This window comes from Pipistrellus kuhlii, unplaced genomic scaffold (assembly GCF_014108245.1).
Source record: "Pipistrellus kuhlii isolate mPipKuh1 unplaced genomic scaffold, mPipKuh1.p scaffold_m20_p_5, whole genome shotgun sequence".
NCBI classification, from domain to species: Eukaryota; Metazoa; Chordata; class Mammalia; order Chiroptera; family Vespertilionidae; genus Pipistrellus; species Pipistrellus kuhlii.
The window spans coordinates 57,047,594-57,071,223 of NW_023425551.1; the positions used below are offsets into that span (position 1 = coordinate 57,047,594).

Sequence of the window (23,630 nt, forward strand, 5' to 3'; positions counted from 1 at the left end):
CTCCCAAGACTTGTCTCCTCCCCTGGCTATTTATTGTTAATCCCACTCTCCATGCAGGTACTCTCGTTATTTTTCTGATTTTTCTCTTGTCAGAATATCATCTTCCCCACTGGTTGGTCCTACAGATACAGCCTAGCAGAGTTGACAACTATTAACAATGCATCTCTCTGCTCATTTTAAGAAAGCCATCCCACTGACTTTATTATCATGGGCCACAGTCCTATCTCTAAAATCTGTAGTTATATACACCTACACTTGATCCACTGCATGTCTTTATCCACTCTAAGAGCAAGTGCCAATCAGGGTTAAGTGAACTTTATACTAACTCTCAGGCTAATGTTCAGGCACGTTGCTGTCTCTTTAGAAAGTTGTAAAATTGATCAGGACAGAAAGATTCTATTCCAGGGTTTGCTATACACTTGCTCTGTAACCTTGAACAAATGACTTTAAGGATATAACATAACAAATCCATTGCACAGAAGTGTTATGAAGATTAATTCATGTTTTTCATGTTTTTAAGGTGATTTGAGGCTGTGCTAATGAAAGATGCTATATAAATGCTAATTTTTATTATCCATTCCCACATCTGTATATTTTCTTTCAGCTAACTGTCTCCTAAAATGGTTACTGTAAGCAATTCCTAACTATTAGACTAACTATGAAACTCTTCTAAAGAATAAAAATGAGGTATTGACTTTTCATTCTGAATCCTGAATTTTCTTCCTTCTTAAGATACAAACCTTGTGATCTCCAAGTCATTTAAATGCAGATCTTTTGGCTGAATCACAGCTGTACTTAATAATATGGATATGGAGACTTAGAAAAATTACAAACTGTACAATATCAAACACAAAGATTTTTAGGCTTTTAAATGTAAAGTATTTTTATAACAAGTAAAATTTTTAATGTAATTCCATTCTTACCCCTTTAGCACATCTAAAGAGCTATTTTAAACAGAAGACTACATACGGTCATGATTTTTCCAGTAGCGCATCTGAATTATGCTTATTTATGATGTTAGTTTATTATATCAAGTTAGCACTAGAAAAACAGTCGCTATTCTGCTAATTCAGAGTGCGGGAATGCTTCTTTTAGAGGCTGCTCCAGCTAGCCATTCTGCAGTGAACTTGGCCTCAGTGTCCTATGCCTTCGGTTCTGAAGGATAATTCTCCCCAGAAATCCCATTCTACTTAAGATTGATCTAGAGTTTAGGAGTTTCTTTGAAATCTTATATACATTCTCATTTTGATCTAAAATATTTCCTTGATTCAGTTTGGGAAAACCTCAAAATAATCCCACTCACCAAGTTACTCTGGTATTTCAGGATCTCCCTCTGTTTCAACCTAGAAGACATGGCTTTGTGGGGTGAAGGAAGAGACAGTTGCCCTGGGCACTTTGGAACACCAGAACATATGATTGTCAACACACTTCTGAGGGAAAGGGTAGGCAATGAATTATAGTGTCTTCTGAAATAACCTCAGATTAAAAAAGTGGGTAATACATGTAAAAGAGTGCATATATCACATTGTATACTGAACACATGTAAATATATCAGCAGTGACTTTACAATAAAACTTCAAGATAAAGGATAAAGTCACGCATAAAACAGAAGACATTATATTCCTTAGATTTACTTGATTATAATAAAACATGAATGATTTTGATTGTTGTTGACTAACTGTCTACTTACTTTATGGATAGAAAAGAAACTGAGAGGAGCTTGCTTTTTTACAAAGGCCATGTTGTTGGAAACCTGAGTCCTGACTCTTAGCCTGTTCAATTTATATCCCTCCTGAGAGGTCACAATTAAAGACCAAAAATTTTAGTGGTCATCATTCTTTAAGAGTGAAGAGCAAAACATTTACTCTGAGATACAATGATCTAACACAGTAATAGTTTATAGTCAGTGTAGTGCTAGTCACAGTCCAATTTTGTTATTTTTAATAGCTGCCCTCACACAGAAAATCCAGAGTTGGTTTAAGTTTGCAGCGCTATCCAGAAACGTCTTTAACCACCAAAAGACCTTTAGTACCTGAGAAATGTCAGGAGGATCTTCTGGGATTTTTCCTTATAAGTGCTCTACTTGGTTTATGAAGAATTATGACTTCTAGTTTTGTTTTTTTTAATATAGAGGGTTCATTTTTAAAAACAAGATCTTGGAAAAGGATTCTGATGCACTACTGGAAAAAAAATTACATTCAGACTATTCTAATCCAAACATGCCAAAAATTCTTATGGATACATAACTGCAAAAGGTAATGTGACTTTTCTCTCTCTGTCCAGGATCACATCAATCTCTATGTTTCAAGTGCGAAGAAAAAGTTTATTCTATTGCTTACCTCTAAAGAGCTCATTGATATAGTCGATCCAGTTTCACTTCTCGATAGTCCTGCATTATCATCCAACTCGGTGGCCATGAAATTCTTCACAGCTGTGCGGGGCTCAAAGGGTAAATTCTGCATATGTTCCTGGGATGCGAGATGCTGATCTAAGTTCATATTGAATTGGTCCATCACAGGGGGATTCATGTTGAACTCGGGATTTACTTTGTAGTGCAATAGCCTTTCATGGGGCAGGGTTTCCATACCAATATTCATTTTGCTTTCCTCTTTCATTGATGGCTGGGTATTTACAGAACTTCTGGGCATCACAATGTAGTCACTTTCCATCATTCTTTCTTGAGGATGGACTATGTCCATATCAGCCCCTCTCAAATTATCATCTGTACATAAGTACACAGTTCTCCGCAACTCACTGTTCTCTTTTTTCAAACATTGATTGCCCAGCTCATTCATACTCATGGGCATGTGCAGACCCGTGGGTTGCTGGATAATGACTTTAGAAATGACATTTCCAGGCAGTGTTGAGTAGCTTAGCTCTTCGGGGTTGGTTCCCTTTTCTTCTTCGTCATCATTTAAAGAAATCCTAGAGAGTGTCCCTGTTATTGTTGCTGCTCGGCAAGGACCAATATCCTTATGAAGAACTGTGAATTCAAATATGAAAGTTATGCATGTCTATGCTTTATTGTATCCTGTCCTCTTTCTACTAAACTTTCCTTAATAAAATGCAAAGATAATATTTTAAAAATTACCTATCTACTGTTTGTACATGGTCCATATTACATAATCATGCTTTATTGATTTTGAAACACTTGCATAGATCTCAGGTAGCCCATACCTAAGTAGATTAATGGACTTTCAAAAATCTCAGTCCTTTAACAACTCTGCTGCATAGGGTTTTATAATATTATGGATATATTTCACATAAATAAGGCTATTTTTGTAAAGGCTTTTAAAGTTGTAATCATTAAAACACTTCTTTAAGGAGGTAGTAATCAATAAGAATTCATCCTACAGCATCAGAAATCCCTCCAACAATTACTCATGTTGAAAGTTAACGAGCATTGTGGTGAAGGTAGATGCAGGATTCAAAAGTATTTATCATCTTCAGTTCCATGTGGGAAAAGGAATTCTTTTTACAAGATCAATCCATATGCTAGAATGCCCTTCAGGGGGTACTAAAATTGCTGAGTTTAAGCAAGCAAATAAACTGTCTGAGCTTCCAAAACCTCCATTTCGTTTTAAACCTGAAAAATAACCTAGAAAAAAAATTAAAAATGCATAACTTACAGCAAAAGAGGTAGAAAATTAATTCATAAAGCAAACCAAATACTCAAAGAGTTCAGAATTATTTATTAAACTATATTTTCATGTTTCCTGCCTCTACAGAAAAGAAAGCCATATTTTATGCACAATAGAGGCAGAATGACTCAAAGCATGCTTACTTTGTGAAACACTTTCAGTCCTGAGGTATAAAAGAATGAAAGTCTGAAGAAATATTTTTGGTAATTTGGGTCTTGAAAGCATGTGGACAACACCGTGTGTGAGTTGGCTCAACGTGCACACCTCATGCTGCCCTGTCTACAAAGCAGAGCATCGCCACTGAAATGTCATTGGGCAGAGATGACTGAAGTATTTGGCTTATTGTCTCTGCTCAAAGAGGTTTCAGTTATATTGTTATCAAATAGCATGATAGTCATTGTGCACTAAAGCAGAGGTTGAAAAATAGATTACGAATGTGCTTCTCTATTACAAAGAAAAGAAGCCTTCAAAATTATTTCAAAACATGCATCATTCATGTAATGTCTTCTAACTTTAAAGATACTGTATTTAATTATTGTATTAATTCTTTTTATTTTACACACAAAAAATTCATGTGATATCTACATGTTTTTTTATTAAACCCACAATTTGGTTATGACTTTTATATTAGAACAATTTAGTTTAAAAGAATTATTTCCAAACCTCTTAAACTAATAGACTGATAATAAATTTTGGTTGCCAGAAACAATTTACATGAAAATACTAAATGGCAAAGTACCTTAAATTAATAGACTTAATGATATTTTATATAAAATAACTTTTAAAAGTCTTTATATTCATGGAAGAATACTTTTTAACCTTTAAATGTATATAAATTTAATCCAAAATTTATAACAGTAAAATTTAAAGGCTAGTTATAAGAACCTATCATGTTGCATTAAGAACATACAATGCTATAGTTTTATGAAATGTTATAAAGGAAATCTTAGTACTGAATATTGATTTTATAATGTGCATTTGTATAAGATCCATTTATTTAGTTTTATATAACTAATATTTATAGTTATAGTCAGCACATTTTTATTAAATGGCATAACCATCTTTATTGGAAATGTGTGTATCTTAAATATTTGGGGAAAGACACTTCTCATAAAGTAGTGTCTATTCTATAGAAAATAAATGTCAGCCTCTTAGAATTGCTTACAATAAATATCCAAAATTTGATTATACAACATAAAAAATCCACATCACCTAAAAACATGATTTTGAAGTGATGGACTTTTTAAATTATTCAAGGTGTAAAAGACAAACCAACACACACCTGAATATTTTACATAATCAGATATATAATCCACCCTTTGGGAAAGTGAATTTCAATTAAACTTAGAGGAAGATTATTCAGAGTCTATGCACTGAGACTTTAAAACCAAATATGCCTCAACATGGACAGAACACCTCAAAGGCAAATTCCTGATGTGCTCATAAAAACAGGCACAGGCAGAAAATGGAAACATTCAAAACAATCTTTTCAAATAAAATAATGGTATTGGGAATACTAAACCTCAGAATGCAGTGAGTTCTGGGGGAAAAATAGGTAATTTAACAAAAGAGAACAAATGACTACTTAAGAAGTGAGACCAAAGCTTTGAGTTAGGATGGGTTAAAATAGTGGTTCTCTATGTTAGTTTGAACGCATCAGAATTACCTGGCTGGCAAGTAAAAACACTGATTACTTTACACAGTAGGTCTAGGGGAAGCCTTGAAAGTTTCCATTTCTAACAAGTTCCCAGGTAACGTTAACACTTTTCATCTGGGGACCACACTTTGACAACCACTGACTTAATGTTAATAGCTGGTAAAGGAAGACAAAACTGCTCCTATTTTGCTTCTCTAACAAGGAGGGCTGTAAAGAATACACCAAAAGAAGTACAAAGGAAACTAAATTGAAGATAGGTAAAAAGGAATTAAATAAATTCAGGCTTCCAGACCCAGACAAGTCACACTCCATCTTGGAACATAGATGTGAAACCTGGCACCATGGCTAGTGATCTTTGAGACATTATGGAAAATGGATGAAGTAAGGGCAAATGTTTTATCAATTTTCCAGAGGGAAATGGTAAACTTTTGAAAACTACTGTGTCTTAGGAATACTTAGATATTAAACAGAATAGGGTGATTCCTGATAGCCCACACAGGCCCACTAAGGGTTACCGAATAATGGTAGTTATTCTGAGATTTGCTATGATGATACTTAGGAGTGAGACTATGATACTAATCTCTCATATTCTTGTGATTATGACAACTCTTATCTCAGACTCAACATAGATGGTTGAAAGTTATAAGCTGAATCTGAAAACTACACTTCGATGTAGTCTGCATGTGGTGGGTGGGAGGTGCCTTACTGAACACAGCACTCGGTCTCATTTCCTTTATTGACAGTTTAGATGAAAATTTAGAAGGTATTCTAATCAACCTTGTAATGGCCAATTTCAAATGAATGCTAACCTGAAACTGGTGAGATGATAGCAAATAGAGATAAATGCAAAGGACAGATTTTTTTACATAACCTTAGACTTGGAACACTCTGATAGTCACTAGAAACAGTTTTGGGCATTTTAGATGACAATGAGGTGATACTAATATAGTACCAGCTATTATGTAATCAAATGCAAATGTAGATAGCATTAGTATAAGTATGTAGATAGCATTAGTGTAAGTAAAGAGCCAACTGTGATAAATTCTAGATACATATGTATACATTTGGACACCATAATGTAAAATTATTAACAAATTGGGGTTTCCATGCCTGCCTGGAAAGCGGCTCTGAGGAATAGATATGGAACCATCGTGTGTTTAGCCTGGAGAAAATTGACTTAGATTGGGCTAAATGATATTTGCTCTCAAATATTGGGATATTTTGATGAAGTAGCCATCCATTCTTGTTCTAGAAGCAACAATAAAGCTAACGAATAAAAGGTAAAGTCAGGTATATATTTTTTCCAGTGTAAAGGAGCATTTCAACAACTGGAGTCATCCAAAAAGTAAAATGTGGATTCCTTTAAAACTCGAGTCATCTACTCTTGGTGAGAGTTTAGCCACAGGCAGAGGCAACCATCACCGACAGTGTCAATGAAACACCAGTTCTATAGGGCAGGGTGTGCTGCATGGTTCCTCTTGTTCCCTCCAGAAATAGAACAACAATGGCTATGATGCACATACACACAGGGTCACTTCATCCTTACAACAAATACCCACATTCCATTGGTGATGAAACAGACACAGAGACTCAATTGGCCTGACAACCAGTAATGGAATGGGAGGGCTTACATCTTCAAGTCCATGCCTTTCTGCTCTCCCAGTGCTCCCAATGAACTATTTCTAGTTTCTCTCCTCTATTCCCTCCCCACCCCTGTTCTGCTATTACAATACAATATTTCTATTTGAAGGATTTTAGTTATGAATAGAACTCTGAATATTCTGTTCCATTCACCACACAAACATGTGATACTCAAATAAAATTTAAAAATCCATGAAAATGATTTAACATCTCTAATGATTATAGTTTCAAAATCCAAATATTCTTACCTGACCGACAAGCAATGTCTACATCCTTTTCAAAGTCTGTCTGTAACAAAAAATAATGAGGTATAGAATCATCATTTAATAAAGACCTCGAATAACTTCTACTAACCAGACTATCTAGAGTATACAGATATCTGCCTAGGCAGTACCAGGTTACTGTTCTGTTCAAAGGAATTTTCTCAAGAAATAATCAAATTTTCAGGAGTATTTCCTAGAGACCAAACGTTCAATAAAATCAATGGAAACATGCCATACAATTTTGAGAAAGCAATACAATACCCATTGTCATCTTCAAAGATAGAATTTTAAGGCAATTCCTTATTCTATAATAAAAGATTAAAATATGCACTATTATGGATACATTTTAATGAATGACTTTGTTATTTGTATGTTTTAAGCATTCACTTTGTATATATTGTTTGAAGCATTGTATCTTATAGCACAGCTCTGTCAAACCCTTAATAGTCAAATCAGTCTCTTCTAATGATCCATTTTCACTGAAATGTGGCAAAAGGCTTTTAGGCTTAGGAATTAAAATTGAAGAGGAAGCAATACTAATCTGGCCTACAATCTACTAGAGGTTATTTCCATCCTCATATTTTCCCCCAAACTTTTAATTTAAACCAGAGGCTCGTTGGATGATGCATGAATTGTGCTCAGGTGGGGTCCCTTGGGGGTGGAACCACAGGAGGTCAGCCAGCCCAGGAGGTTGGCTGTGGGAGTGCACTGACCACCAGGGGGCAGCTCCTGTGTTGAGCATCTGCCCACTGGTGGTTAGTGCATGTCATAGTGAATGGTTGACTGATCTTTTGGTCATTATGGTCACTTAGGCTTTTATATAGATAGAGGCCTGGTGCATGAATCTGTGCATGGATGGGGGTCCCTCAGCCTGGCTGGCAATTGGAGCTGTCTAGCCCAGTCCCTATGAGGGCCATGGGGGCCAGCTGGCCAGGGGAAGGGACCTTGGGAAGTTGGATGTGGGAATCTAGACCACAGTCGGACATCCCTCTCATAATCCTGGGCCACTGTCTCCTAATCATTCACCTGCCTGCTGGCCTGATCACCGCTCACTGCCTCTGCGTGCCAGCCTTATTGCCAGGTCTCCCTCAACTTCTCCATCCCCGTTGGGCTGGTGGCCCCCAACTGCCCCCTGGCCTAGTCATCCCTCACTGCCCCATCGCCAGCCTAATCACTCCCAACTGCTCCCCCTGCCAGCCTGGCCACCCCACGCAGCTTGCTCTTCAGTCATTTGGTCATCCCTCACTAGCCTCCCTGCTGGCCTGGCTGCCCCATGCAGCCTGCTTGTTCAGTTGTTGAGTCATCCCTCAGGCTGGCCCTGAATGGCTGGGAGGCTGAGGGGACTGGGTGCCACCATATTGTGGCCGTGGGCGCTGCCATCTTTGAGGACATGGCAGTAAATACACTCAACACACCACTGGGTCAGTAGTGGATGCTGGACTCCCAAGCTATCCAGACTGCTACCTCTGATAATGAACTAAAGCCAAAGTCACTCAAAATGGGATGTTGATGTTATTTTACTAATAAGAGTATTTGTTTATCTCCTAGAAATTATGAATCAATCAACCATCAGAGGGAAAATAAAAGCTCACCATGATTTGTGCATGCCCATTAGGAAAAGAACTTGAAGAATCAGCATTGATTGGATCCTGACAGTTTCTCAATCGGCATCTAAATGCATCTTGAACCTGTGGGGGGAAAATGACAGACATTAATTTTCTTCTCTCTTAGAAATGACCAGATAATGTTTTAATTGGCAATCAAATGAGAAAGCAGTTATCATTGTTTTTATGTGACACCCAATTTGTTTAATTCCTAATACAAATACTGATGTACCTCAACTTTGCTCTCTGCCAAGGAAATTTACGACTTGCCATAATCTATAGAGGGAAGTCTTGGGAACTCCTCAGCTGTCAACATGGCTGTGTCTGGCTCAATGCCAGTAATTCTCACTCGAGAGCAGATTTATTTCCACGGTTACAAACAATATGTGTGGTTTTCAAGAGGGATTTACTATTTGGTATGGCATAATCTTTATAATATCTCTTAGCATTGTGAAAAATTAGATTACTCAATGATCTTTTGAAAAACTGATTTGGGATTTTTCTTTTATGTCTCATGTAAGGGATCCTATTGGTGAGACTATTTCTTGTCTCCCTTCAAGTATTATATGCCCTGATTGAAAAACAAAACACAGTAAAACAAAGAGATAACAAAAATAGATTTGTTTCTGGTTATCTTTAAAGGGCTGGAGGGGGGGGGGCAGCATTTGGTGAAGCCAAACTTACATAATATCCATTCATAATTGGATTCTGAGTAAAGAACAAACCTTTCATTAAACACATGAATGCATGAATAAGAAACACAGCACCCATAGTTATTCTGGTCACATGATGCCTCCGCATCAGCGTGACCTTTCCACTGCCTGTGGCTCATTAGGCTCCTAACAAGCTGTTGGTAGACATTATCACAAGTAGCTTCTCATCCCAGTTAATGGCAGTCATTTTACTGATATTCTGTTTTCCTGACTTCACATTAATTATTGACATTCCTCTAGTTTATTGTAATCTGTTTTACTGTATTAAAAAACAAAGCATGGATGCAGTGGCATGTTCCCTATTTTGCTCGAGCACCACTGAAGAGGCTGCCAAGGTAAAACACATAATGATCTTTGCTTGTGAAAAGTGCTGATATAAAGTATCCTGCCACTGTTGTGTTACGAGATGTTTATAGTATATATGTTGGGCAGGAAATATTGGAGCCTGCTGTTTTCAGCTCCTCTCACCTGTATTTTAAATCACTGGCAGTCTCTTTCCTAAACTGAAAAGTGATATGGAGTTTAGTCACCAGCATAGAGTCGTGGATAACCAGGTCATCACGAGACCTTTGTCCACTTGTATTTCTCCACCTCAGGCTCTCGTCCTGGCGATGAGACTGAGATAAGGTGTATTAAGGGAATGTGGTATGGACTCAGTGCTCTCTGACCTCTTTCTGTTCTTCGATTCTAATGTTTTTAAATCTGTGATTTCTTGGGGGGCAGTTGCCTAATATGAGACATATTAAAGTCAAAAATTGGTAATGAGTCTAGGGGACCAGATGTCCTGATTTGGTGGGACAGTCCCAATTTTTAATTTGTCCCGCGTCCCGTGGTGCTTTAAAGTTGTTTTTTTAAAATTGTTAAAAATCGGGACTGTCCCATCAAAAGCAGGACGTCTGGTCACCTTAGTAGTGTTTATCCAATGTTTACTGTTTCTCTTCTGCAGAATTTGGCATTAAGGCAACCACTAAGGAAGTATATATGTTTTTTTTTTGTTTTTTTTTTTTAAAAGAACCAATGTAAAAAAATACTAACTAGTGATCAAGGACAACAGGAGGGTGGGGGCGTATGTGGGGAGGGGTTTGGGATGGGAATAGGGTTATGAGGACAATTATGTGATACCATAATCAATAAAATAAATAAATATCTCCCTAATGTTTTATTTGTTCCCTGGGACACTGTTAAAGCAAATATATAAAGGAAGAAAATGTTGCCTTTTAAGAGCTTCTACATGAAGATTTTTTTCAAATCTATTTCTGAATACTTGCATATATCCTCCTATATAATAAAAGGCTAATATGCAAATCAATCAAATAGTGGAATGACAGGTCCCTGTGATGTGCTCTGACCACCAGGGGGCAGATGCTCAATGCAGGAGCTGTCCCCTGATGGCCAGTGCTCTCCCACAGGGGGAGCCTGGCTCAGCCAGAAGCCCTGAGCCAGGAGCATAGCTGCAAGTGCAGTGGGGGTGCTGGGAGCCTCTTCTGCCTCTGTGGTAGTACTAAGGATGTCTTGACTGACGGCTTAGACCCGCTACCCACAAGGAGCAGGCCTAGGCCATCAGCTGGACATCCCTTAAGGGCTCCCTAGACTGTGAGAAGGTGCAGGCCAGGCTGAGGGATGCCCCCCCCCCCCCCGCCCCAAGTGCACAAATTTCACGCACCAGGCTTCTACTGGTCATATAAATGCCAACCTTTAAGAGTTAGTGTTTTGTGTTTTTTGGGGGGGTATATTTAGTGCCTCTCTTCTAATTCAGAAATATTTGTAGGAAAAATTCCAAATACTCCACTTGATATTTTTTATTCCAAATACCCACTTGATATTTTTAAAATCTTAAAACTACATTCAGGTAATCTGGATGAATAGGCCTTAAATATTAGTCCAACACTGCCAGGGAAGAATGATTAGACTAGGTTTCACACTGCTATTTCCTTACCACAGAAAGGGTGTTTCAGGCACGACAACACCTGGAAAGTGCATCTACAGCTATTTGGGAACATTTTGATAATTGACTTTCCTATCAGGTAAACAGACATCTTTGGTGAGTCAATGTGAGTTGTACACATGGAGAACAACTGAAATTTTTTAAAAACCAAGTCTAGTAGAACCTTTTTTCCAGACCAGGAGAAAGCACAGAAAAATAAGCAAAGACAATGTCTAGATCTGACTTTCCCATCCTAAAATTAAAATATTCAGGACCAAGACTCATATTTACAATGTTGGACAATAACAGTCTTGATGTCTTCCTTGCCTTGTGATTAAAATTAAAGAAAAATTATCATTAGAAGATTCGAAAATTATTATTTAAGCTGCAAGTATTTGTAGAAAGCAAGTCACTTTTTCAGGTAACTTTTAAAATTTATTTTTAGATATTAAACTCATTATAACTCAGAGTTTTTGCAATAGCATTGTTTTTTAAACTTAGACTAGTAAATATAATTTTAGACTTGTCTAGAAGAATTATTTAACCTAAATTATGGCACAGTTAAAATTTAGATCCTTTATAAAACTCTGCACTTATGCCAAAACCAGTTTGGCTCAGTGGATAGAGTGTAAGACTGAAAGGTCCTGGGTTCGATTCCGGTGAAGGGCATATACCTTGGTTACGGGCACATCCCCAATAGGGGGTGTGCAGGAGGCAGCTGATTGATGATTCTCTCTCATTGATGTTTCTAGCTCTCTATCCCTCTCTCTTCCTCTGTAAAGAATCAATAAAATATATATTAAAAAAAGACAAAAAACAAACAACTCCGCACATAGGTCTTTCACCTTCACTGCCAGCCAGAGGATTAAAAAGTCTCAGGGGAGCAGTAGAGAACAAATAAGTAAATAGCTTTAAAATATTTAGGGGTCTTTCAGGAACTGATGTTGTGAAATGAAAACAAAACAAAGGCCTAAAACACCCTAAAAAACAAGGTGAGGTGAAAAGAGTATGCTCTCAAAGTTGTCTTGTGCAAGTATCCAACCTGAGTACCAGGGAAGTTATCCTGACTACTTCTTGCTGGGGGTTTTCCCAAAAATTCCCGAAAAAGCTGTCAACCCCAGTATAGGAGATGGATTCCTGGATGAGGCAGGAGCTCAAAGAGGTTTTGCAGGGCGTGTCTCACTCTCCTCTCTCCCACGGGGTCAGCTATTCAGTTCAGCTCTGCAGCAGCAAGCCCAGGGCTGCTCGCTGGCCCTCCCTCTGAGGCAGCTTGGCAGAGTGTCACCGTGACAGCCGGTGCCAGATTTAGAGGTGGTGGGAGAGCATGGAGTGCTGCTTGGCAGCCTCGCTGTTTAGAGAAACTGCACACAGAAAAGCTGCACGGGTTTGAAATGGTTCCATATTTAGCACGGAGTAGCTCAGACCCCAAGTCTTCACCTTTTAACAAGACAATTTTGCCTCCCGTTATTTTGAGGATCATTTTAAGCCAAGGAAAGAAAGTTACATTCTTGAAATAATTTGAGATTGCGAATGGAGAGAGAGGAATTTCTTACATGTTGTGTAATTCCCCCCCCCCCCCCCCCAGATCTAATGTCCATTTTGTTTCTCTGGAATCATATTTTGAATCAATGACTTGGTTCTTTGTCATCACATTAAATTTCACGTAGAATGCTATAGATCCATTAGCTATAGATTGAGAGAACAATATGGGCTTCAGTTCCAAATTTCAGTCTAATAGAAATAATAGAATCCTTTAACACCTAGAGGATCTTTCACTTAAACTCAAAATTCTACCTCTTTTTGTATCGGTCTTGGGGGTCAAGGTGACATTTCATATACATGATCTGAAAGATATAACGGCCTTTGGGTAGCATGCAAGTGAGGAACGAGGAAGAAAGATGTTACCCGCCAGACACTACCTCCCTGCCTTCACAGATGATCTCTCATTATAGCCTCATGCCATTCACCTCAAGCAAAAAATAAACACTTAATAACCTCTTATTTCTTATATTTATTTTAAACCTTTATTCCAGACATATGCAACTTCCTGCCATTAGTTTAAAATGTGGCAAGGCAGGACCCAGGGGTCCCGAAAGGAAAGGGAGGTGGGACTTGCCTCTCCCTATGGCCAAGTACTCAGAGCAAGCCACGGTGGGATGATGCTTGGCAGACCTGCCAGAAGTCTGCCAATCTCTGCCATGAACTCTGTCTCAGTTCGCTCACTGATGCCCCTTTACTCATCTGATTATGTGCTCCTGTTGAGCTCCTAAATCTCTGGTTAGATTTAGAGAAGCCAAACGTGCAGATAAGACTGATCCAAATTTTCATGATACAACTGCCACATGCTCAAATCAGAAAAACCTAGCCTGGAAGGAGAGGAAGAATTTATTTCCCCTGCCTAAGGCATGGGGTGACTATTGCACGAAGGGAGCTTGGTGATTTCTTTTTTTATTTTTTTTAATATATTTTATTGATTTTCCACAGAGAGGAAGGGAGAGGTATAGAGACCTAGAAAAGTCGATGAGAGAGAAACATCCACCAGCTGCCTCCTGCACACCCCCTACTGGGGATGTGCCCGCAACCAATGCACATGCCCTTGACCGGAATCAAACCTGAGACCCTTCAGTCCACAGACTGATGCTCTATCACTGAGCCAAACTGGTTTCAGTGCATGGTGATTTCTTGGGCAAGGACACAGAAGCATAAGCATAGCAGTCTTATGGATGGCATGTCTGTGTTCCTAATTAAAGGCAGTCTTTGTGCTCCCTACACTCTGTTCTGATAAAAATCCAGCTTTATTGTGATAACTTTAGCCATTCTCCCATTTCCAGAGGCACACCCTATTTCGCTTTAAAAAAAAAATAAAACAAAATCAATTTATTTCTTTTTGACCCTTCAATTCAGCCTGAAAAAAAAAAAAAATACAGCTCCTATCAACCCTGTCCATTCCCTTTAAATCCTTGTCCTTACACACCTTTCGTCTGAGGAGGCTAAAAGTGTTAGGGTGGAGACCATAACCCTCCCACCTCTCACTCTTTAGAATCTACTGAACTTCCTTCATGACATCCTTCACAGTGGCCTCTCACCATGGCAACTAAACACCCCAAACACAAAAGCTCTAAAACATCACTTAATCAATACTCAAATGTCAGCAGTATTGTCTTTCTCTTAGTGCTGCAGGCAGAGCCACTTAGAAAAATCACTCTGTGTCCATGATCATAGATATCTCCTGCTTTATGCCTCCAGGGGGCCCAGGTAGTCCCAGAAAAGAATCAACTCTTTACTATTCACCATAAAAGCCACTCTAGGGAAACCATATGTCCAATAACCACTCTTCGTCTTCCTCTAGTTGAAACTTCCACTTTCTTAATCCTTCAACAACATCCCCCCTCCAATCCCCCCAGAGCCCATTACATTTTGAAATCTCCTATCAACTATGTCCTCATCTTCTGAGACCCACCGAAAGCCTTGCCCTCCCTTCATTAAAGGATAAACCCTCCCATTGCAGAGTTATTCTATGTAAATAAATAGTCAAGCTTGGACATTCCTGCATAGTATCTCCATCTGAACTACAGGTTTTTGTTTTTTTTTAAAAACACATATTTTTATTGATTTCAGAGAGGAAGGAAGAAGGAGAGAGAGAATCATCAATGCTTGACAGAGAATCTTTGATTGGCTGCCTCCTGCACGCCCCCCACTGGGGATCAAGCCACAACCCACAACCTGGGCATGTGCCCTTGACCAGAATTGAACCTGGGACCCTTCTGTTCTTAGGCTGACGCTCTATCCATTGAGCCAAACCAGGTAGGGTGCAATATGACCTTTTTTGAAATTGCTAGTTATTTCACCACTATTGGCTTCATTTGCTTAAAAAAATATTTTTGGGTTGAATATTAATTTTAAATAAGATAGGCTTGTCTGTTTTATAATTCACTTGCCATGTGCTTGTAAATTATTTTATTTATCTATGGGGAAATATAAGGCCAAATAGGAATTTGAGTGGGGGGTGGGGGAGGTAGAGGCAAGTGGGATAAAGGGAGCAAGAAGGAAGATCTGTTCGTGTTTATTTTCATAAAGCATTTGCTACAAGTTGCTTCATGGGTTTGGATCAAGACTGGGGCCTCATCTTGTGCAGCCTGGACCTCCTGCCAGTGCTGAGGGAGGAGCAACAGGGGGCTGGCCCTGCTACCAATGCTACCTACCCAACAGGCACAGGATCCCCAAAGAATGCTACAACAAAATTATCCACGAAGCACTTTGCTTTCCCCCGCTTCCATTTGGGGACAGGGTTTACTGTAGTTGATTTTGTATCACAGTCCTGTTATCTTTCCCTCTGACATTGAGCTGCAAGATTGTCTTAAAGCCAGGCGCAGCCAGAGAAGGAGAGATGAGAAGCATGTGCAGGTACCTAGAAAGTGGTTTCCTAGCAACAGTAACTAGTTCAAAGATTTCCCAATTCTTGTGTAGTTTGAATTTCCATAGCAATGTGGAGAATAGTAAATAGTAAGTGTCCTTATATGCTTAATGCAAATGAACTCTAATCAAGAAAAGACAGATCAATAAAGGAAAACATCTGTATTTATTCTATTAGATTCTGTCTCATTAGGTATCATAAGTGTTACCCTGAGGTCTAGGCTTCCTGTAATGTGTTGTGATAAGTCAGATGGTTTAATTAAAAAAATATATATATTGCCTCTTTGTTTCCTCTTTTGTCAGAAGCATCTACCAAAGCAATTTAAAGGGAAAGATGCTGCCTTGGCTGGCATGCCTCAGTTGGTTGGAGCATTTGGTTCCTGGTCAGGGTACAACAGATTAATTTCTCTCTCACATCCATGTTTCTTTTTTCCTCTCTCTCCCCTTCCTCCCCTCTCTGAAATAAGTAAAACATACCCTTGGGTGAAGATTAAAAACAAACGAATACATAAAATAAAAGAGAAAGGTGCTCCAGAAGAAGAAACCGTATTTTCAAATATACAAATTTTATGATATGTGATTATTAAGATGTCAGCTCCGGAGGTCACCCAACTTGTTATGCAAATACTCAATTTGCTTTTTTTAAAAAGCAGAATATAATTGAGTTCACAGTACCAGAGTGATTCCTGCCTTCCCTCCTGACTTGAAATAATTTTGGTTATAAAATTGGGCCCACTGAAAGCAAAGGCACTTTTAAAATAAATTAAGCCCCATCCGCATCACATTTGAAATGGCACAGTTATAGTATTTCATTTCTTTTCTCCTTCTTAAACCGCAAGGCTATATTCCTCCCCTGTGTACACCTGCCTCCTTCACAGGAAGATTGCAAAAGTAAATATGGGTGAAGCCCTTTGGATTCTTATTGGCACAACCATTAAAGACGAACAACAACACATTATGTTGGTGTGGTGTCAAGACTACATATGTTATTCACTCTCTAAGTTAAAAAAAAAAAAATTCTTATATTGCTTATACATTTTTAAGAAAGAAAAAACCATACAAATTATCTTGAATTACTATGAAGAAAAAATTTTAAATTAAAAAAAAAAGCAGTAGAGACAGTACTGTATGCTCAGGATCTTCTAGGGTTATCAGGTATATTAATAGATAGATTAATAGATAGGAGTCATTACTCAGAATGTTACAGGAAGGTAGATATTTGGTTTACTAGCTTTGGTGTATTTTTCTGTAACGCTTTGTTCACAGGAAACATGGAGGATGTGGGAAGATGCTTTGATTCTCCTAGGCCCCTGGTCGGCAAACTGCGGCTCACGAGCTGCAGGCGGCTCTTTGGCCCCATTGAGTGTGGCTCTTCCACAAAATGCTACAGCCTGGGTGAGTCTATTTTGAAGAAGTGGCATTAGAAGAGGTTTAAGTTTAAAACATTTGGCTCTCAAAAGAAATTTCAGTCGTTGTACTGTTGGTATTTAGCTCTGTTGACTAATGAGTTTGCCGACCACTGTTCTAGGCTGAACTTCGTGCTAGGCGGTGTCCTCACAGGTGACATGAGATAGACCCATTGCTATGGTCAGGCCACAGACATTCAGAAGCTCACAAAGTTTCTGTAAACTCAGTGAGACCTCATCATGATGAGGTCCTTGGAACTGACAAAACCTAAAGAGTGAGATCCATTTGGTTTTTCAGTAACTATTATAGTTCCTCTGAGGAATTCTGAAAGAGACTTGCCCTGTCACTGACATCTACACTGTATATTTACAGGAATGTTACAGGGTACTTTTAGGGTCAATGTGAGATGATTGGATATGCAATTATTTATTTCATGTTGGAATGAAAGCAAGTTATGACACTCTGTTATTAATTTAGCAGCTATAAAATTATTCAGTTTGAACTAATCATTGTTAATGCGACAACTACGGGGCCAATAACCATATTTTTATTCCCCGTTAATACGGAAAATGTATTTACAGACACCTGCTTTAGCAGGAGCATTTTTAAATGACTTAATTTAATTATCCTTAAATCATGTTTTCACAGTTATTAGTCTAATTAGCACGTATAAAAAAGTTCTGATGAAAATGAATTTTTTGTGCCAAATACTTTTCTTCATGTAAGCAGCAAAAATTTGTCAATAAGCCATCAAAATATCTGTCACTTTAATATTTTTATAATGGCCTATGGCTATCTAGAAAGCTTATTTCTGAAGAAAAAGAGACCGACTTAGATATGGGACACCTTTTTTCCTCTTTAACACCTAAAGTATTAATATCTTCTGAAATTGCATGTAGAAATATCATGTGTCTTACTTAAAACCTACATTGTTCATCCTTAATTGTCAAATATGTATATCACGTGTCTACTCAGAACAATTTTGTTACATAAGCATATTAGAGATAATATTAATACAAAAGACCCACATGCCAGTTATAATTGGAGAACAACAGAGCCCTAAATTATTCAATTTCCTTTTATTTTTTTAAAACTTTAAAAAATGTTTTCAATGAGTTGTGTGTGTGTTTTTTTTTTCGAGAGAGAAACATAAACATCAATTTGCTGCCTCCTGCATGCCCTTTATGGAGTCTGAAACCTGGGCATATGCCCTGACCCAGAATCGAACCTGGTGACCTCTTGCTGCATGGGTCAAGGCTCACCCACTTATCCACACTGGCCGGGCTCAATTTCCTTTTAAATTTAACTTAATTTTGGTCCATAAAGAATTTTGATACTTGGAATATTTTTTAATGCTAATATTCTAGGTAGAAATTTGTGATGAGGGAAAAGGAAAGCATGGCAACTGTGAACTAAATTAAATTTTTTAAATGATGAAATCCTCCTTTTGCAACGTGAAGTCACCGTTTTCCTGTTTTCATTGTTTTTCATCTTATAATGTTCTTAGAACACACATTGGGGTTTATTGCTGACATCTATATCATACTAAAAGCAGCTCAAATATTGTTCTCCCCATCTGGTAAATGAGGTAAAAGCCTTTGATTATTTTCACACATCACTGTAAAAACGGCATGGTGTACACTCATATACACATGTGCCTTTGGGCAATGTGCACATCATAACAACATTTTCAAACAAGATAGATAATGCAAAATGACAGCATAGGCCATTTTCTCAAAATTATTAGCATGGCACTGTGTCATTGTGTGTGTTAGCTACCTTAACCCCCAGAGTAGATGCTACACTGACTCATAAACCTTGTAAATACTGTGTCAATGCTTGCAAGCACTTGGAATAATTTTTGCACTGGTTGAAAAATAGTATTTTATCCCTCAACAACTCAAGGCTGAAATCTATCACTGTTCTGGATGGATTTGGTGCAAGTTAGTGTCTCAACTTTGAAGAATCACTTCTTTCCCTCACAATAACCTCAATTATATCCTGGAGAAATGCTATAATTATTGACCTACAGTTCTTGGGAACAATAACTGCCTATTAGGTTCTACTGTGCACTTTTTTGTTGTTGTATTTTCTGAGTATAAACATTCACATAAAAATCATTCATCTTTAGTAACCTTATCCTCAATTTAGTATAGAAACCAAAGAACTGTTCATTAATATTTAACATTTTCATCTAAAAGTAACTTAGTTAAGTGTGAGGTCTGAGGATATGCTGTATATAGATGCACAAGTTAGGGGGTGGGTTGAAGAAATATTAATGCATTATGCTTACAAACTATACTCTTTACAAATAGGACCCCTTACTCTTTTATCTACTAGTTTTTCTAACGGACTTGTCTATACCTATGACTCCATCACAGCTTCTCTGGCATCTACCCTCCCTGGTCTTGGCAGCTCTGCCTGTGTTTCCTTTGCATAGTCACATCTGTTTTAACCCATCGTTCTCAGAGTCCAAGGAGCCCTTTTGAACTCTGCCTTAAAACTTTCCTTTTAGGTCTAACTCCCAAATGATTGTCTTTATAGAAGACGAGCTTTAATCTTAAGATCAAGATACTAAAATAAATGATGTTGCCCAGCCCGTGTGGCTCAGTGGTTGAGCATCGACCTATGAACTGGGAGGTCATGGTTCCGTTCCTGGTCAGGGCACATGCCTGGGTTGCAAGTTCAATCCCCAATGTGGATCATGTAGGAGGCAGCCAATCAATGATTCTCTCTCATCATTGATTTTTCTACCGTGTTTCCCCGAAAATAAGACATCCTCCGAAAATAAGACCTAGCTCATGGAAAGATAAGACATCCCCTGAAAATAAGACCTAGCGCAACTTTGGGAGAAAAAATTAATATAAGACACTGTCTTATTTTGGGGGAAACAGGGTATCTCTCCCTCTCCCTTCCTCTCTGAAAAAAAAAAATAAAACATCTTAAAATAAGTAAATAAAAGATGTTTGTCAACAAGGAAAATACTCTCTTAAGCATCATTTATCTCTCTCTTACAAGAATTACATTTCTCACCTCTCTCCGAAGAATACAGTGGACCATGACGATCACAAAGCCTTGCAATGAATCGAACACGGCGAAAAGTATTTGGAACAATATGGAGCGTTTGTCCGTCATGGCCAAAACCGCAGACATCCACGTCAGAGCCAGAAGGGGCAACACCACACAGGAGCTCCAAAGAGACGCCCTGTTGAGACAGAGGAAGCCACATCACACAGCTGGGGGTCACATCCCAGGCAATAACCAAACCCCCATTCCACAAAGCATTCTTTTATGTGGCACCAAGACCATTAACTTGGAAACCACAGAGCAGATAAACATTTAATAGTTTTATTTATTTTTTTATAAACTATCCCACAACAGTTATAAAGGCAGTTGCCAATTATAAATATTTAAGTATGCTCTTAGCACTAATATTAGCGAAGATTTTATTTATTTTTTTCCATCATAGCATTTTTCTCACATGCACTGTAAAAGGTTTGTAACAAGAAGATGTAAATGATTGGGACTAACATGGCGTTACTGGCGGTGGTGGCTGACAAAGCTGTTGTTGAAACTACTCCACACTTGGCACATTTGAGCGTCAAACCGCTATGAGGCTCACTCATCTGACTGCAAACAAACAGAACACCCACAAAAAGAACAAAATATTGAATTGTCACCAACAAATTGTTGCGGCTGCAAGTTAGTTTTTAAATACGATTTCATGCAGAAAAGTATATTTATCAAGAATGAATGTTCTAGGTTGTTTTAAAGGTGCATTTACACTACACATGATTTTTGTAACATTTACCTTTTAATATTTTGGGCCTTTGTTGCATGCGAAGCACATTTCCATCATTTACACCATAAATAGCTCTTGTGTCTACAGACCAAAGTTGCCCAATACATTGAGTTAAACATAAGTATATGCTTGTATAGACATACAGTGAAAACCCTTTATTCAGACCCCTGATAAACAAGTAAGGACTCCCAGTTTCAAAATATTTTCATTGTCATTTGCAAAAGGCATTTAATATCAATGATATCCTTTTGAAATATAAATATATATCTCAGAAGTCCAATAGAGGAAGATGTTTATTTTAGGTCTTTAGGAATTTGTGGAAAAGACAGCCATTGTCTCAAAATATTTATATTTTGAAATATAGCATCAATGTACTGTCTGTACTTTAGGATGATCTGAATATAGGGGCTGATGAAATTTGATGACATATTAGTTGATCATAAAAGGGTGATAGCTTTTTGCTCTAATAACACACATTGAACATAATCATTAAATTACATATTCTTTCATTAAGTTCAAAATACCCTTCTGAGCATTTTGTCATAGGTACCATCTAACAGCATTTGTATGGTCTCTTCTAGTCTAGAGAATTTTGCAGGTAAATTTGGCTTCAGATAATTCAAGTTCAATCTACTATGTCACAGAAGTTGCACTACATAGAATACTTTATATGTATTTTGCTTTAGAAAAGAGTCCTTAAAAAATGACTGGTTTATTAGAACATATTTCTCTCAGGAAAAAAATAACAAAAAGAAATTACCTGAATCAAAATTCAAAATACTTTGAAATAACTTTCTGTGGTGTATTTCTCTTATGCATTTCCATGTGGTGTTTATGTCTAAAATATAAGTTTGCCTGGTATGTTTTTCTTCTTAATAATATTATAGTGGACTTACATTACTATGTGTATAATAAAGGCAGAACAGAGAAAAATCATAAGAGGCTCATAATTCAGAATGTCTGGTATCTTTTAAAGAAGTGCATTCATTTGTGAATAGTGCTTGGATGGGATAATAAATCTGAAAGCTATTAAGTAAGTAGATTGATCTTTAGACCCCAGGAGAAAAATCAAAGGTTTCAGAATTGATGTGGGGGTGGAGAATAGAATAATAAATCATTCCCTTTTCTGATTCAACCCAGAACATCTGTACTAGCCACATCTCTAACATTTTTAAAATAATAGGTAACCAATAGTCTTGCCGTTGTGGTTCATGAATGTCTCAATGGGTATACCAATGCGTTTGAAATTACTCCCAAATGAGTACCTAGATCAATATTCTCCACAGTGGCTGAATATTATATGTATATAACCAATTCCAATACTCTAATTTAATGGGACCCAGGCATCAGTCTTTTTTAAAATTAAAAATATATATTTTTTCTTAATCCTCATCCCAGGATATGTTTATCGATTTGAAGGAGAGAGAGAGGGAGGGAGGAAGGGAAGGAGGGAGGAAAACATTGATCAGTGAACCGCAACCTAGGCATTTACTCTAACTGGGAATCAAACCTGCGATTTTTGGGGAGTACATGATGATGCTCCAACTAACTGAGTCACCTGGCCAGGGCAACATCAGTATTTTTTAAAATTCCATAGATTATTCTGATGAACAAATAAGAAAAAAAAACAAAAAAAAAAAACCCCTCAAACTTCAGAAAGAAGAACAGGGGAGGATGGGTGGGGAATGCCTGGGGGTAAGAGATCAACCAAAGAACTTATATGCATATAAGCATAACTAATGGACACATACATTGCAGGGGTGAAGGTATGGGCTGGGGGGTAGGGGCAGGCTGGGAGAAGACAATGGGGGGGGCATATGTGATACTTTAAACAATAAAGAATTAAAAATTAAAAAAAATCAAAATATAAAAAAGGATAAAAACTACTGCCCTAACTTCTTTTGAGGGTCTTCAATCTTGTTATATCCCACTAGATTAATATTAAAAGGCATGCCTTAGTCCTTTATTGTTTTCTTTATCACAGAAGATAGGCTATTTGGTGTTTGTGCTTCAAGCACGATCATGGCTATCTTTCTCGACTTTAAGGATGCCATGCCTCTACACTCTGACCTAAGATTGAAAATTTATGATTATTAAAAATAATTCCAGTAAACAATATATGTATTTTACCCCTGAAAAAATGGAATTTGAGTAAATATGGTCTTTTCTAAAAATGTATTTTAAGACAGCATTTGAATTACTCATTTCTCTTTATTTGAGGCTGGCTAAAAGGTCTATATATACTTTCCTTAGAGCTAACCATTGAAACTCTGCTTCACATTAACTGGTTGGACACCTTTGGAACATTATTATTAGATATGAATAGAGATGAAGACAGATTTCCCAGAGAGATCTAATATTTTTTCCTAGTCTGCATAGCCACTATGGGAATTAATGTGTTATGAAGAACACATAGTTTAGATGCTAAATTGAGTTCCTGCAATGAAAAATAAAGTCTCATTTCTTTGCTATAAGGAAAATTATCTAACAATAAATGCCAACAATTAAAAGAATAACTGAATTTCCCATTAGTTAGGTAAAACCAGTATCTACTCAAGCACAGAG

The 23,630-nt window shown here is 37.6% G+C and overlaps 1 protein-coding gene across 2 annotated transcripts in view; it reads right to left on the reverse strand.

Annotated features, from left to right (window-relative positions):
- Positions 1 to 23,630, reverse strand: part of ADGRB3 (adhesion G protein-coupled receptor B3) — a 692,295-nt gene that overhangs the window by 23,174 nt on the left and 645,491 nt on the right. For both annotated transcript variants that reach the window (XM_036414772.2, XM_036414773.2), the window contains exons 24-28: positions 20,795 to 20,893; positions 20,297 to 20,468; positions 8,795 to 8,890; positions 7,188 to 7,227; positions 2,340 to 2,983 (exon numbers count right to left, since the gene is read on the reverse strand). In XM_036414772.2, the coding sequence (XP_036270665.1) occupies positions 2,340 to 2,983; positions 7,188 to 7,227; positions 8,795 to 8,890; positions 20,297 to 20,468; positions 20,795 to 20,893 (1,051 nt within the window). The remainder of the gene's footprint in view (positions 1 to 2,339; positions 2,984 to 7,187; positions 7,228 to 8,794; positions 8,891 to 20,296; positions 20,469 to 20,794; positions 20,894 to 23,630) is intronic.